At 38.0% G+C, this 15670-nt stretch overlaps 1 protein-coding gene across 3 annotated transcripts; it reads right to left on the bottom strand.

Moving 5' to 3' along the window:
• Positions 1-623: 623 nt before the first annotated feature.
• LOC116250163 (quinolinate synthase, chloroplastic-like) lies at positions 624-12342 on the bottom strand. 3 transcript variants are annotated; one of them, XM_031623618.2, is made up of 8 exons: positions 12234-12342; positions 7135-7934; positions 4201-4485; positions 2875-3093; positions 2512-2691; positions 1879-2379; positions 1209-1370; positions 624-1118 (listed from the first exon to the last, which is right to left on the bottom strand). In XM_031623618.2, the coding sequence occupies exons 2-8, from the start codon at positions 7894-7896 to the stop codon at positions 1065-1067; spliced, it is 2163 nt and encodes a 720-aa protein (XP_031479478.1). In that variant the 5' UTR covers positions 7897-7934; positions 12234-12342; the 3' UTR covers positions 624-1064. The 3 variants fall into 3 exon arrangements, with proteins under 3 accessions (XP_031479478.1, XP_031479479.1, XP_049932779.1); XM_031623619.2 differs by having other exon boundaries at positions 7135-7931; positions 12234-12336; XM_050076822.1 differs by lacking the exon at positions 12234-12342 and adding an exon at positions 8091-9505 and having other exon boundaries at positions 7135-7931.
• Positions 12343-15670: the final 3328 nt, after the last annotated feature.

The raw sequence follows: 15670 nt of genomic DNA, 5'->3' as shown, positions 1-15670 counted from the left end.
TTCATGGTCGTGCTGCACTCTGCTGATGCTGCTTGACATCAGCCCATACACTTGTCTGATCTGACCCTTGACCGTGCGAGACCCAAAGTTTGAACGAGGCTGGCCCAGCGAGGGTTAGGCACCTTGACAAACTCTTGAGTGAGCCTAGCTGCAGAGGGGCCTGGATGCATATGGTGGCTTAACATTCTCCATGCATGGGACAGCGAGAACACCTTTTGGCTTCAGATACAGCTAAGGCAACAAGAGTACCAGTCATAATCATACATTGTCCATGGCAAGTTCGTCGCCAAATGGAAATATAGACTGGACTGGCTGATCTGAGTTCCCAATCTGCGCAAAATGGCTCATAGAGAAGGCAACCAATTATTTCACAAAACGTGGTTACGAACCCGTGAAAGCCGGTATGAATGTCTCGCACAAAATCACTTAATATTAGTGCCCGGACACACACACACACACAACGATGTTTAGTTGTATAAACCCAGAAACTGAACAATTTGTAGAACATAGTCCCATTTGTACAAAGGAACTTCATCACCATTTTCACATGAATCACATGGTTTAAGCAAGAGGACAGAAATCACATCCTTGCATTCTTTCCAAGCAAAAATACATCACCAAAGTGGGAAAGCAGAATTTGCCTTTGGCTGAGATTCAGGTATTAATTTTGTGTCATCAAGATACAAGAAAATGTTATAGAAACTACAAAGTTCAGTTCTCACCGACCTCAGTTCCCACTGAACATTCAAGGATGTTCATGAAGTTCAGAATAAAACGCAACAGAATAATTCGATGACAACATTTCCTAGCATGGTGTCACAAATATGTATCACCACCATTATTATCAAGATATATATGAGCATTTATAACACTACAAGATTAGGAGCATGTGACACGATGTTGCTTGTGTACTTGTTCAAAATTGTGCAAACAGGCAAATATACCCCCAAGGTACTGTCCCGTATGAAGACGATGGACCCGGAAACATGAAACTTTGTCATTTCTGACATTTACACTGTAATACAGCTTCTCAGTTTTGCAATCCAAAGCTTCACAAATTCGTACTATCTTCGACTGAGTATATGATTGACAAGAGTTTCTGGCAGCTGCCCATTTGCCTGCATAATTGGTGTGATCATTTTTAGTATGAAAGAGAGATCAGCGAAGTACCACGTCTTGACTTGCAAAGCCTCCAGAAAAAAGCTCACCTGGAAGTGTCTCATGTGCAAAATTGGCTCACAGCCAAGATCTGCAACAGATTTTCCAGTAGGCGTGTGTCCATCAAACCGACTTGCTACATATGGTGACAGTATACTCTCTTTGTCAGGTAGAAGATGGCATACCCTAAGGAGAGAGGTAAGAGAATTCATCTGCAAGCATGTGGCGATCAGCAGACATCCAGGTTCTCAATTTCTATTTAACGAAAAGCTAATCTTCCGAGGATCCAAAATATACCAGAGATGACAGGAAAGGTAAGAATATGTATTGGAAAATTTTAGGCCAGAACCTCAGGGTTAAAACTAGTGGATGGCAAAAGTTCATAAAATGTTTGAAAAAAATGATGGAAGGGTAAAAGAACATATGGGAGAAATTATGTCCATGTAAATGAAGGAATAGTCATGGACAGATACATGGGAACTTAAAGCGGAAAATAAGACTATGCAACCAACAACAGTCATTAGCAAATTGTAGCTTCATGAAAGACAACAAGTTCATGCACCCTGCTAGGCAGGTTCCAAAGTACAGCTCCCACATTAATTAACCACAAAGATGAAAATTCTCGTAAAGCTTAAGTTCAAGAATATTTGGGGTCTAAAAAATCAAATATCATATTCAATAATGTAACCCTGACTATGCTGCATGTATGAAAGAACCAACCTTCATGTATGGGCAGGAAGCACAACCACCATGAAGAGAGCAGCCCTCTCCAGCTGCCACACCAGGAACAACACTCAAACTAGTAAGATCCCCAGCACTTAGGCCATTTGAAGAAGGCAATGATTCTGTCCTGGACACTGAATCTGAAGAAACGGGAAACACAATCTCCACATTGATATTTGCAGAGGACTTCTGAGAGGCCAATAATTTACGGACTGCTGCCACAATTGATGTTACCATGCCTGACTCTGTTCCCAAGACAAATTGAAGGTGATCATCCACGTTCCTGTGTAAAGCTTCTTTCACACGTTCTGTGATAAAGTCCAGTATGTTTTTTGTAGAGCCCACAACACCCATTCCTCTTCTTTTGGCTTCCATAGCTAAAGAGAACATTTCTCCAGGGACTTCAAAATGAGCTGTCAGGAATGCATCACAATAGCCTTCTTTAATTCTCTCTACAACTTCAGTCCCAAATAGGTCATGCACAATGCATGCACCTTCCTGATTACATTGGAAAATCCACAAGTCAGTTAATAGAAGAAATTGAATTGACAACCGGAACAACTCAAGCTTCTTCGCATCTATAGTCTGTGGCATACAAACCTAACATCTTGCTTAAAAACGATGCCTCACCTTGTAATAGTGTAGCCGATGTAATAATGCATGTACAGAGTTCTTATCATGTTTGGGGTGTATCTGGGCAATCTCTTCATCCGTCATTGAAGCCATTTGATGCAACAGCTCCACTATATTGGCTCCCATATAGGTATCAGGACCATACCAAACATTCAGATCCGGAATCTGGGAAAATGCCTGAAATTGAAAGAATTAAACAAATTAAGATCCTCCCACGAGTAAGATTGATTCTCTATTGGAATTTAGCAGTCAACATTTACAAGAAAATGAGTGACAAGAATGTGAAAATACACTTCATGTACTTGTAAAATCAACCAAAGTTTTGCAAATTTCAGTGGGAGACACAGAAACATTACTAACCTGCAATATAGTCTGTACAACATTGGAAGAAGTACATGTGATTGTTGGTACAATTTCATGGGAATGTGCCTTTGTCTGTAATGCTGTATTTATGTAGACAACATGCAGTGAAGGAGGCAACGTAGAAGCTTCCTCTAGAAAATGCATATATGCAGGGTCAGCGGCAGCATCAGCTAAGGAACAACCAATCCTTTCATCTGACATCCTGTAAACGCCAACCTGCATGATTATCAACATTTATCAGTTCTGAAAAAAAGTAAAAGGATTATAGGAACAACAGATCACCAAAATACATGTGCCTTCTAAAGATAGAGAAAGAAAAGCAGACATTTGCAGTACGGTTGTTTTTCACAAATTCATCCCCGCCAAATTACCTATTTTTCCAAATTAACTCTTTAGGTCAAATTTGTTAACTAGAACTATTTATCTTTTGATAAATGACAGTACTCGTAGAAAGAAAGAAATGAATGAATCAATAGAGTGTCATAGAAACAATTTGTCAAGCGCATAAACCATTTTTGCTAAATGCATGACTATGCAGAGCTGCCAATCATGGTTAAAGCAACAAAAGTACGGACTTTTCTTAGAAGTGCAATATCAGGGATGACTTTGTCAATGACAGTAAGGCAGGGACAGGTGGCAATTCTATGATCCAAGGAGAATTATAGAAAAGGCTGTTAATTTTTGCTGTTTCTCAAGCCTTGTATGGTCTGCATAATAAGCTATATACAAGAATAGAAGAACACTTGGTACCAGTTAACAGTAGGTCACCTAGAGGATGATTCAGGTCCATGACACCAGCAAACTTTTCAATGTTAATACTATGAATTCATGTAATGAACATACTGTAATAGTTATACAACTTGTGACAGTTACTGTGAATCCTTTAACTAAGACGCAAGAATACATGTTCAACCACTTGAAAAGATTTTAAAGGCAGTCATACACCTGGTTCAATACACAAACAGGCAGAAGTTCAGAGTTCATTATAAAAGAAACCAAATGAAAGAAGTCCAATTAGCTACCAACATAATAAATGCACTATCATTGTGCAAACCTATGTCATTCAGCCAAACAATTCCTGAGAATTAAGGACCTGAGACAAAAGCTTCCCAAATAGCTAAATTTGCTTGTCATTTAGGAACAACCTTGAGCTATTAAGTTATTAACCTGGCAGATTTTGGTTGCTTAAAGCAAGTAATGAAAATGTATCAATTCCAACTAAGTTCAGAGTAATGAGAAAGAAAACAGGAAGCATGCAAACAGGAAAAGAACCAGTTAACCAGGTTGACCTAGCAGGACAGATTAATATTGTTGGTGGCATACCTTTTCAAAACCAGCTTGGTCAAGGATTGCCCGAACATTTTCAGACATGAAATCAACACCAAGAACTGTGATGAACTCACATCCACTTTTAGCCATCTTCACAGCAGAGTCTGCCATAACCAATGAATCAGATATGTGGATGTGTGGCCATTGCTTCTGCGCAGCAGTTAAGACACCTTGTACTTCTGGATCCATGTAGAAGTGTGCAACAATTCCAATTTTCTTTGCGCTTAGTACACTGACAAGCTCATTGACCTTTGATTCGTCAGGGGACAAGAATTTCGCCTGTCATTTCTATGATAATCTTAGAATTTAAAACTAGTAAAGGACCTCCTCATGCATCATAACACTATATATCTAATGCAAGCACAAGGAAAAAAGGTATTACGCTGAAGAAATAATCAAAGGATAGTGTAGCAAAGACACCTGAGAAGAAATAAGCACTTGACCTATCGTCTCTGTTTGACCTATCGTATCTGTTTGGCCTATAATATAGAAAACACTAGGATATAAACATAATGTAGTTAAAAAACCAGTCTTTTCGTTGGAAAAAGAATCATGAAGGAGTTCTGGATGATTGTCTTCCGTAACAAGGAAGACACAAGTAAAACTGTGCTCAGACATGCACATACGCCAGCATGAACCAAGACAGTTCCACTTGCTAACTGTCTCTAGAGGCTAATAAAATTCAAAGCTGTCCATGGATCAAATGCCAAGTTCGTGGCATTTCCTGTAATATCTGCAAATATATTTGGTAAATAATTCATCCAAGTGAAGTATACTAGTTGCATTTTACATTAAGAAAAGGTACCTAACATGGGGAAAGGGCAACCTGGAAGTGGCACGCTGGGGCATATCCTACACCTTGCACGTATGCCAGTTTCAGAAAATTTAGGTAAAACTGTAAAAATTGCAGGGAGGGTAAGAAAGCAGATTCTCTAGTTTCATCCATTAGGATCTAATATCCAAAAGACTAAAACAAACAAAAGGTCCACCCAGAAGTGCTCAGCTGTGGCCATGTTTGGGCCCGACAGTTTGAGCACTACATCACGAGTTCTGGCACACCATTTTCCAGACAACCATGGGTGCAGCCATCTATATATATAAGACACCACACATGAATCAAAGCAGGATTCCTAATAGAAGAACTTGTGTTGGACCTAACATACACACACACATACATAGGGGGTTATAAATTTTTCTGATGCTGGATGTTGCAGCCTGTGTGATGGCTAAAAATTAAAAATTTGTTGCTAAGGAACAATTATACAGGAGTATTACATGTGGTTTATGATGCAGCAATGGTTCATGGTGTTTTTAGCAATGCTTTTAGTGATGGATTTTTAATTTTCAGTTATCCGGGAACATTTGACGTCTGTATGTTTCAATTTTGGAGAGTTCAAATCTACTGGATGGCTGGAAAATCCAGGGAGTTCAAATCTGCTGGATGGCTAAAAGTTAAAAATCTGCTGCTAAAAAAGAGTGTCATAAAAGAAATAAGGACAATTTATGGTGCAGCAATGGTTTATGGTGCTTTCAACTTTTAAGCAACGGTTTATTGTTCTTTCGGCAATATTTAAATTTTTAGTCATCTAGCAACAGCTAGCATAAGGCAGATTTCAATTCTTCTATATATATATATATATATAGGGAATTCAAACCTGACGAATGACGGATGTTGCCAGTTGGCTAAAAATGTATCAAAATGCAGTTGCAATGCATGTTTATCATGGAACAATTGAAGATGCAAACAATTTCAAGCCAAGGAAGGAAGAAGCCTCAACATGGGATTAGAATTTCATATACAAGGATGACCAGATGTATGGACCAGAATCAAGCAAAATCCCCCAATAGAAGCCAATCCCACCAGAGGAGGTCCAGACGAATCTTTATTGTTAATATTAGATTACATGACCAGCAAAACTTTACATTCCCCTTGATCTTCTCCATTCCAAAGTAGGACTATATACAAAGAAGTTAGAGCAGATTAACGGTTTGGAATATATACAACTTCTAAGCAATTTGAAAGAAGAAAGATCAATTCACAAGCAAAATAGACCAGCAGTGACAACCAGTTCGATAATGGATGAAAACAACTCGTGTCAAAAAAGGAAAAGACGACCCTAGAGGAACATCTTTACCCTTACTCTGAAAGAAAGCATTAACATAGTCCACTGGAGCACGTGCTATTTGATCATAAAGCAAAATAACCTTGATATGCTTAATAGTTGGAATATGACTTAATTATGATGACAGACAAGATTCTTACTGCAACATTGAGTCTTTCTTGGGTGCATAGTCTAATGCAGGGTCTTGACTGGCACATCCTCTATGACAATGCAGAACTTATACTATTCTTCCAGACGTATGAATCGCATTTTCATCAAAGAACAAATACTAAGTAGAAAGAAACAGGGAAAATAACAAAGCATACTATAGTGACAGAAGATGCATAGCCACAGCAAACAGCACTTCATAATGTACAGAACAAACCCCACCGACGTTACGCTTGCTTTATTGCAAAAAATGTATAGCAACAGAAAACAGCATTTCATAATGTGCGGACCAAATCCCACTGGATGAGGCTCTCCTTATTGTACCGGTGAGTAGGTAAACCGTAAAATACGCACGAATGGAGAGAAGAAACTAAACAAAACTAAGCTTACCCAAATTGGCAAATACACAACACTAGAAGTCGAAATATAAGCCAGTTATTCACATCATTCCATATCCATTGATTGCTTTACAAAGAGGAATTTCATCTAACAAAGCAGAAGTGCCAGCTGATTGAGAACCAAGGTATTTAACCTCTACAACCCATTCAAAGAAGCCTCAAACGCGGACACATAGGAAAAGGATAAAATCCATCCAATAATCAACTCAATTGTTCCATCACAACAAGGTCCCAAAGTTGCTTTTGAGTTACAAGCTCACCTGAGCTTCCGCATAGCTCCCTTTCGCATGAATGCCGTCCGCGTTCACAACCAAGGAAGGAAATGGTTCAGTAAGAGGCTTCCCTTCTCTGGCCATCAGAATTGCCTTGGTCTTTTTCTGCATGCTGATCAAAACGTTGTGCCAGGTGTTGGCCCTGGAGTTTGTACTACCAGGCAACCCTATATTCAACGATCCCAAATTCTCTGTCTTCATCCTGAGCACTTCTTCCGGGAAAGCACCATCAAGGATATGAACCAAGCAAGCACAAAACCCTCTAGTGATCTCAGAGTCGCTGTCTGCCGAGAATCGCATCCTCCCACCTGCATCCATTCTGGCACTGAGCCAAACCTGAGCCGTGCACCCCATAACCCTGTTCGAGGAAACACGGTCCAAGTCGGACATGGAGGCCAAGAATGACGCATAATGCAGTAGTCTCTTAACACGATCAAGGGGCTCAACCAAAGATTCGAATTCAGATACAAGAGCTTGCAGCTTGCACAGAGAAGAGTTATCGGCGTCCAAGCAATCAGGAAGCCCAAGAGGTAACTCTGCCAAGGCCAAGCAGGAAAGGTCAGAGGTCTTCCTCTGACGGGTGGTGGCGCTTTTTTCCACCAACCTGCAGGAACCACGTTTCGATACCTTTGAGGGAACCCCAATTTGAGGAATCTTCGGACTCAGGCAGTTGCTCCCCACCGTACGGGAAATAGGTTTCTGTATTCCGGCGAAACACGATCCCCTCGGGGCCAAGGCAGCGCGCTCCATCGATTCTTCTTCTCCAAACTCCGCTTTTTTTTCTTCTACTTCGAGGAGGGAAAAGACCAAGATTCAGAGAAACAAAGAGAAATATCTTTCATAATAGAGAAACAATGAAGAATCAATTCGCTTCACGATGGCAAAATCAGCAAGTATGACTTCACACCATCCCCGTAAAGATATGAGCATTAAATTTTCGACACCTGCAACAGAACTTGTATACGGCGCTTTACGGTGAACGCTGGACCACTGGTGCTCCTTACAAAGCAATACCACGGAGAAAAGTAGGCAGAATACGGCCGTTAGTATTCGCAGAATAACGGTACCGACATATTTCATCTCACGGACAGGCGCACAGGCACATTTTTACATACGCGATTTCACTCGAAACGGTCTAAAATAATTTATTTTGGAGTCTCACCATGCTTTTTCTTACGTCGGTTCATCAGGATTTTTCATATTACATCAACTGCAATCTGCGTTCAAGGAAAAACAATACTTCTTTTTCATTTCTTTCTTTCTTTGAACTTTTTTCTTTTCCCGTCAAAAAAGTTTGCCAATAATTGCATGGTACTGTACTGGCTCGGATGGTACAACTGGGCAGCGAGGTGACCCGTGAAAAAAAGGTCCGATTTGGAATCCCTATAATTACAGTATATTCGGATGCAGTATTTTTTTAACCGTAAACGGTGACATACCCTACTCTCAAATTAAAAGAGTAACTATAAGTTTACTTACATCTCTAAGCAACTCCATATCCCGAAAGCAAAAGGAGAAGAAAAGAGGCTCGACCTCTTGCTTAGATAGTGAAGCTCACCCTAAAATTGAATGGTAGTGTACTTGTTAATATTTGTTTTGATCACAAACGCATGTGAGGACTTGTTAAATATTTGTTTTGATCACAAACGCATGTGAGGACTTGTCAAATATTTGTTTTGATCACAAACGCATGTGAGGACTTGTTAAATACTTGTTTTGATCACAAACGCATGTGAGGACTTGTTAAATGTTTGTTCTAATCACATGCTTGAAATAATATGTTACTTCCCATCAACCTCAAAGAGGATTGAGAAACATGTTGTCTCATTGTGTGACTATTGGGCTCATGTTTGTGATTAACAATTAATGTCGGTCAAAAGTTTTAAGTAGAGCATTGATGACTGGTATCGAAGAATAAAACAGTAAGAAGCATTAGAGAAAAAGAGAGAACTGGCTTAAAGGATGGCGATTGCCTAATACGAAAATAAGATCATTGTTTTTTTCTTTTTTCTGTCTTTTCCTCATGGCATTAATGAAGCACAACCAATAGAAGGTTAATATACTGGTTCGATTTTGAGTTGGGAAGTCTGAAACTTAGATGCAGCTCTGCCACTGATTATGAAGTCAAAATGTTTCTCAGAGTTATTCAAAGAAATACCTTTCACATTTTTTGTCACATCTGGTTGTGACCTTTACGGTTATAATAAAAAATTAGAAAAAATGTTTGAAAATGACAGTGAGAAGTTAATTAGACGTGCTTAATATAAGTCTGATCATTCTACATGTGATGCAAGCTTGCCCCGACAGCAGCCACCATATAAAAATCCAAGGTTATAAACAAATTCCAACTTGGTGTTTCTAGAAACATTTAGGAACCTTTGAATGCTCTCTCTCTCTCTCTCTCTCTCTATATATATATATATATATATATATATATATAGAGAGAGAGAGAGAGAGAGAGATTCGATTCGGTAGGTATAACTCTCATAGAAAAAAATAGTTATCTATTTTCTCTTTTTGAAGTATTCATTATCATTATTATTGCATACAATGAAAATCTCAGAAGAAAGAAATGCTCTCTCTCTCTCTCTCTCTCTCTCTATATATATATATATATATATATATATATATATATATATATATATATATATATATATATATAGAGAGAGAGAGAGAGAGAGAGAGAGAGAGAGAGCATTCAAAGGTTCCTAAATATTTCTAGAAACACCAAGTTGGAATTTGTTTACTAGAAACATTTAGGAATTGGTGTTTCTAGAAACATTTAGGAACCTTTGAATGCTCTCTCTCTCTCTCTCTCTCTCTCTCTCTCTCTATATATATATATATATATATATATATATATAGAGAGAGAGAGAGAGAGAGAGAGAGGCTTCAACCCTCGCTGGAATGGTGGGATTAATCCTTTTCGTTGCCCGAATAAATAGAGAAAACAATATGGAAGACTTGGAAACACTTTGTTCCTACCCCTCTAAAATAAAAATCTTTTACGTAATACTGAAGAAAACAATCTATGAGAGGTACACATATTTTCTCCAAACAATATGGAAGACTTGCAAACACTTTGTTCCTACCCCTCTAAAATAAAAATCTTTTACGTAATACTGAAGAAAACAATCTATGAGAGGTAAGTATTTTTAAGCTTTTAAGCATCATAACGAAACTGGAAAAGAGACGATAAGCCGCTTTCGGGGGAAACAACAACAGGCATCAGGCATGACTTCTGAATCAAACTGTCGCTTTTGTCAAATACTATTTCCATGAAGTAAAGAAAGACGGTCACACTCCTCCACCAGAAAAAAAAAAAAAAAAAAAATCCACGGAAGAAACAAATTTCTCTGTAAGAAATTTCTCCTCCACTCAAACACGCCGTAGACCTTGAAGAGAAAACTACGTAAAGAAAAAGTGGATTTCTTTATTCAACAGTCCAACTTGGCGGACTGCGTGGACCCATTAAATCATGCAACTTTGCTACGAAAACGATACCATGTCCGATCCCAAATCCACGACTTTAGGTCTCGTACATTATTTCGTGGGACAGAGATTGACAATCAACTAAAAAAGAAAAAGCATGACCATTTACTACAAAGATACCGTGAGAAGACCACCATGAGTATGCCGCCCGTATCAGCCGACATATTAATCATATAATTTGAATATATATATATATATATATATATATATATATAGTGAAAGAAAGAAAGAACGAATTCAGGAGGCGTCATTCAGTCAACATAATGAGTGGGGTCTATAGTTAACAATGACGGGTCGTACCACATCTCATATTCATTTTAGCGCCAAATTATCGGAGCGAGGATACTTTAATCAACTCAACAGCAGAGAAACCTAATATGAAGTGAGTACAGTGAAGCACAGCCATGATATATATAATATTTACCATGGAAAATGAGCGACAACGATGTGTTTGACGTAATGCAATAGGTCACTCGCTTTATTTTATGCTTGTGGAAAAAAGCAGAAGGGAGAGATAGACTAATAAAAGCAAGACACCCACTTTTTGTATTTCAGAAATAGCAACACAAGAATCGGACTGACGACCGTTGTTTCATCGGCCCGCCATCATACTAAGTTGGAAACTATTTTCCCCAATAAACCGGGCCCTAACTGTTCGCGGCCTACGCCTCTCCACCATACGTTCATGAATCACCGAGCAAGAAGTGTATGTTGTCCCCAGCCACGAGCTAGCTGGGAAAATAAATCCGTAGGACAATCCAGTAACATGATGCAGGAGAAACTCTTCCTTGGGTCTTGCTCAGTAGCTCCCAAGAAAATGAAACTCCACAGATTTCCCTTTCTTCCCTTCGTGTTAACGTGAAGCCTGTCCACCAAACCAAGACTTAAAATTACCGGTTTTCTAATTTGACATCTTTTAAATTATTATTGTTTTTTTTTTCGGTCGCAAGGTCGCAAGAATGGAGAAACCTTTTGACCAGAAAAAAAACTATTATCTAATAGAAAACTATTAACGCGTTCATGCCTAACGAATATATAAACAATGGAAGGAAGAAAGAACTAATTGCTTGATCATGGGAAGCAAAGTACTGATAAGATCCCTTTGAGTTGGAAAAGTTTTCGCACATAACGAACTTTTGTTGTTTGACACCCTCTCTTCTGAAAAATGTAAGCAAACATGATCAAATGGTTTCTGAAAGGAAACATATCTGCGATGGCGTTCCCGCAGCTTTCCCCTATGTAAAATCAATCACATCTAAATCGACGAATGAGTGAGTGACGCATTATCACCTAAACCTTCCAACTCCCGAATCAGAGTTCTTCCTTCGGCACACTTTCCTAGGAACAGAACAACGCTTTTCACGGTTTAAAAATTCCGCGCCAAACAACAAAGGGAAACGAAAATCCGAATCCATGAAGAGTCCTCGAGGATCATAGACTTCGAATCGCACGCGGAGTTGCAAGTGACGGGAAAACCCAATCCCATCCATAAGTACAAGAAAAACTGTTTCCTTTTAGATTCCATCACGCACAACCAAAATCTGAAACAAACACCGGAAACGAAAGAGAAAGACAGAAAGATCGTCCCGACGTACCTCAATCAAACCTCCTCTTTTCCGCCTCCGAGCACCGCGAGAAAGATTTTCCGACCGTGTTCCAAACGGGGGGAAGGAAAACAGCTAAGGAGTGGAGATTCTCGCCTCCGTTTTCAGGTGAAATTCCATCTATATATAGGCAGCGAAGAGAGGTGGGGAAGGCTAGAGGATCAGCGGCTCTCCGCCGTCGATTGCCGCCAGTCCTCGCCAATGGACGGTGCAGATGTTGAAACGTGTCAAGCTCTGAGGGGTTGGCATGACCAAAAGAGAGACGTTCGAGTGGACACTGTTTCTTGCTCCTTGCCCTTTTGCCAAGCAAGCATCGGGGCGGACGAGAACAAGCTCCACACTGACCCGATCCAAATGGTCCGAAACGGGTTCGAAAAACCACCGGATAGGGTTAACCTAGCAATCAGCCTCGGCGGGATGACAATATTTGGCTCATCTACAACTTGAGAGAGTGAGAGCGGAAAAAGAAAAAAAGTTTTTTTTTTTTAAAAAAAAAAACTTGTTTGGAGGAGTATTTTAATTGGTAAAATAGTCATATAAAATAATCATAATAAAAATATTTTAATTAGTTTATATATTATTTATTCACCTAATACCATTGGTTTGAGAGATACCCAAAAGCCCAAAATGTGCAAATAAATTAGGTTTTGATGTGATCATTTAAGAGTTTTCTTTCTTTGCCCCTTTTTTTTAGGTCTTGATTTTGGAGAGAATGTCTACTAACATAACTTATGAAAAAATATGCCAGTAGGAAGTATGTTAGAGCACCCCTGGATCCCTATGACATAGGCTAGAATCTAGGCTAAGACCAACAAGAAATTTTTATATTTTGGTTTTGCCTTTCCCCTCTTTAGACTTGAATTCAAATCCAACACATTTTCGATTCATCTAAAATAAGTTTTCAAATCTAATTAAGAGGAAAATTGAAATAAGCCAGCTACTTATATGGTAAGGGATGATATTTTTTTTTTATTTTGTGTTGTTAAAAACTCATTTACAAAAAAGTGAAAAAGATAACTATGTAGCCAGCTGGTTTCAGTTCTTTCATCATCATCAGTAATATCAAATGTCACTTTCTCTCTTACCCTAAGTCCAATCTGCCCAAAATCCTTAGCAAACTTATCTTGACTTGATATCATATGTTGACACGGACGCTTAGCATTAGAAAAAGACATTCATTTTATGAAGATTTTGTGAAGCGCCCATATTAATAGAAATTGAATTTGTTGTGAATTAATAAAGAAAATGAAAGTTTATTTTTTTAAAATATAAAAAGTTCAATTAAAAATAAAAGCTTTCTAACATATTTAAAAATTATCATAAAATAAAAAATGCCAATTCTCTACAAAAAGGAGGTGGGCCAGCCGGAGGCATCCTTCTCACCCTAGCGTTTCAGGTCAATTGGAGTACAGAAGGGGCAGGTGGGGCCTACCCACTCTAATTTTGTGGGCCCCACTGTTTCATGGTAGAGCCCCATGGGGCTCTTCCACCGGCCTTATCTTTAGTGGCAGGCGTGAGCCCTCATCCGCACAAAAGGGGAGTACATGTCCCGTTCATGTTTGAATTTGGGATAATTTGTTCTTTTTCTCATTCTTCTTACTGGGCCTACCCACCTGCTTTCACAAACTAACAGTTTGGATTACCTGCTGTCACAAACAGTTCAGATTTTGGTTATGGATAGAGATTCAATATTTTTGCATTTGTGTTTTTGGGTGAACAGAAAAAGTATTTCATCATATTATTTAAAGAATGGCAGAAGTTCTTACAGAATCTGGCAGAAGTTCTTACAGAACCTCTCATTCCCATAAAGTATAGTCGACATCATCTGTTGTGATTGTTGCACTAAAATGAATATATAAAAGTATCTTTTCAACAAAAATCAATTTGAACATGGAGATTGTGGGATTACTCGATATGATAAAAAGTACCAAAAAACATGTTTTGAACCACAAAAAAATGTGGCAAATTTTGTTTTGGACCTTAAAATTTAAGCTGTTTGAAATTAGGAAAACCTAAAATGAATATATAAAAGCATCTTCTCAATAAAAACCAATTTGAATATGGAGATTGTGGGATTACTGGATATGATAAAAAAAAAAGTACCAAAAAACATGTTTTGAAACACAATAAATGTGGCAATCATATTATGATTTTGTTTTGGACCTTAAAAAGCTATTTGAAATTAGGAACACCATGTAAGTGCTTTATGAATCTGCACTCAAATTAAGGGCAGATTCACAGAACACATAAATTAGTGTTCCATAGATGATAAATAAATTTTTGGCAGTTTTGCAGAACACTCATACTTTGCTTCTAATGTCAAACAATTCATGACTACACAAAAATTCTAAAGAATAATCCAAATTGACTTATCAGATCCAAATTCCATTGGAAATGTTCTTGTTTTTTTTCTTCTTTTTTCCTTTTTAAGTTTAAAGTAATGGTCCCCAAATGTTGGATATCTCATATCTGATTAAGACCGGTGCGCTGCATGAAACATGGGTTTCTTATTGGTATTATTCAGCTGAAAGATAATGAATTGAGCTGCGTAGGCGCAGGCCAATTGACCCGCTTTCTACTTTTTTATATTTTACAAGTAAATTAATGATAATTAAAAAAATCTTTTAAGTAAAAGAATTTGTTGGCATATTTCATTTATTTAAGCAGTTTTATGGAATAAGAAATCCGAATCGAGTTGACAAGGCTACTGACTCGGTGAGTTGGCCGGATCAGACTTTCGGCCGAGTCGATTGTGAGTCGACTAAACAGTTATATTAGTTACTAGTAAAAATGGGTGAAATTATAAGAAAAGAGTATCAATATAAAACTTTAAAATATTTTAGAAAATAATAAGATAACGAACAGTCTTAGCAGCCGATGAATCAAATAGATTTTATTCCACCGATTCAAGCGTCCAATTTTCCAAATGTTTTCGGTCCTAAGTACGTCATTTTTTGAAACTAAGAGAGGACGGTACAAATAACATTCAATAGACTGGAATCCGTTTACCAACGTATTAATTGACTCTTTAACCTTCATTTTATTTCATATATATATATATATATATATATATATATATAAGTTCAAATTAATCATACTTCAACTTACAGAGTGGCGCTTTTCCTTTGGAAAAGCTTTCTAATGTGCAGATTTCATTTTCGCATGGGTCACAATCAAAACACGTTTCATATACAATAAGGAACATGTAGAAGAGGGTGTCATTAGCAAATGCATCATTTCTTGGCTAGTCTGCAATATCAAATAGATGTCATTGGATAATTTCGCTTGTCACCTAACTAACTCTTATGACATCCTTACCAAGGATGAAAAACCATTTGGTAATAAGTACATCATGTAGGTGTTTTATGAATTTGCCTCAAAATTAAAATAGATTTATGAAATTATCGAACAAGTATTCCATCAATCTA

The sequence above is a fragment of the Nymphaea colorata genome, chromosome 3 (genome assembly GCF_008831285.2).
Source record: "Nymphaea colorata isolate Beijing-Zhang1983 chromosome 3, ASM883128v2, whole genome shotgun sequence".
Lineage (NCBI taxonomy): Eukaryota > Viridiplantae > Streptophyta > Magnoliopsida > Nymphaeales > Nymphaeaceae > Nymphaea > Nymphaea colorata.
Note: the sequence above shows the minus strand (reverse complement) of the source record. Positions and strands in the feature narration are given on the sequence as shown.

Coding starts and splice junctions, on each gene's coding strand:
- LOC116250163 (XM_050076822.1), bottom strand. CDS start 8,226: ATGAAATATGTCGGTACCGTTATTCTGCGAATACTAACGGCCGTATTC. Junction 4,486..7,134: donor GGAGCTATGCGGAAGCTCAG/GTGAGCTTGTAA, acceptor TAGAAATGACAG/GCGAAATTCTTGTCCCCTGA. Junction 1,371..1,878: donor CTTCCTGCCCATACATGAAG/GTTGGTTCTTTC, acceptor ACATGCTTGCAG/ATGAATTCTCTTACCTCTCT.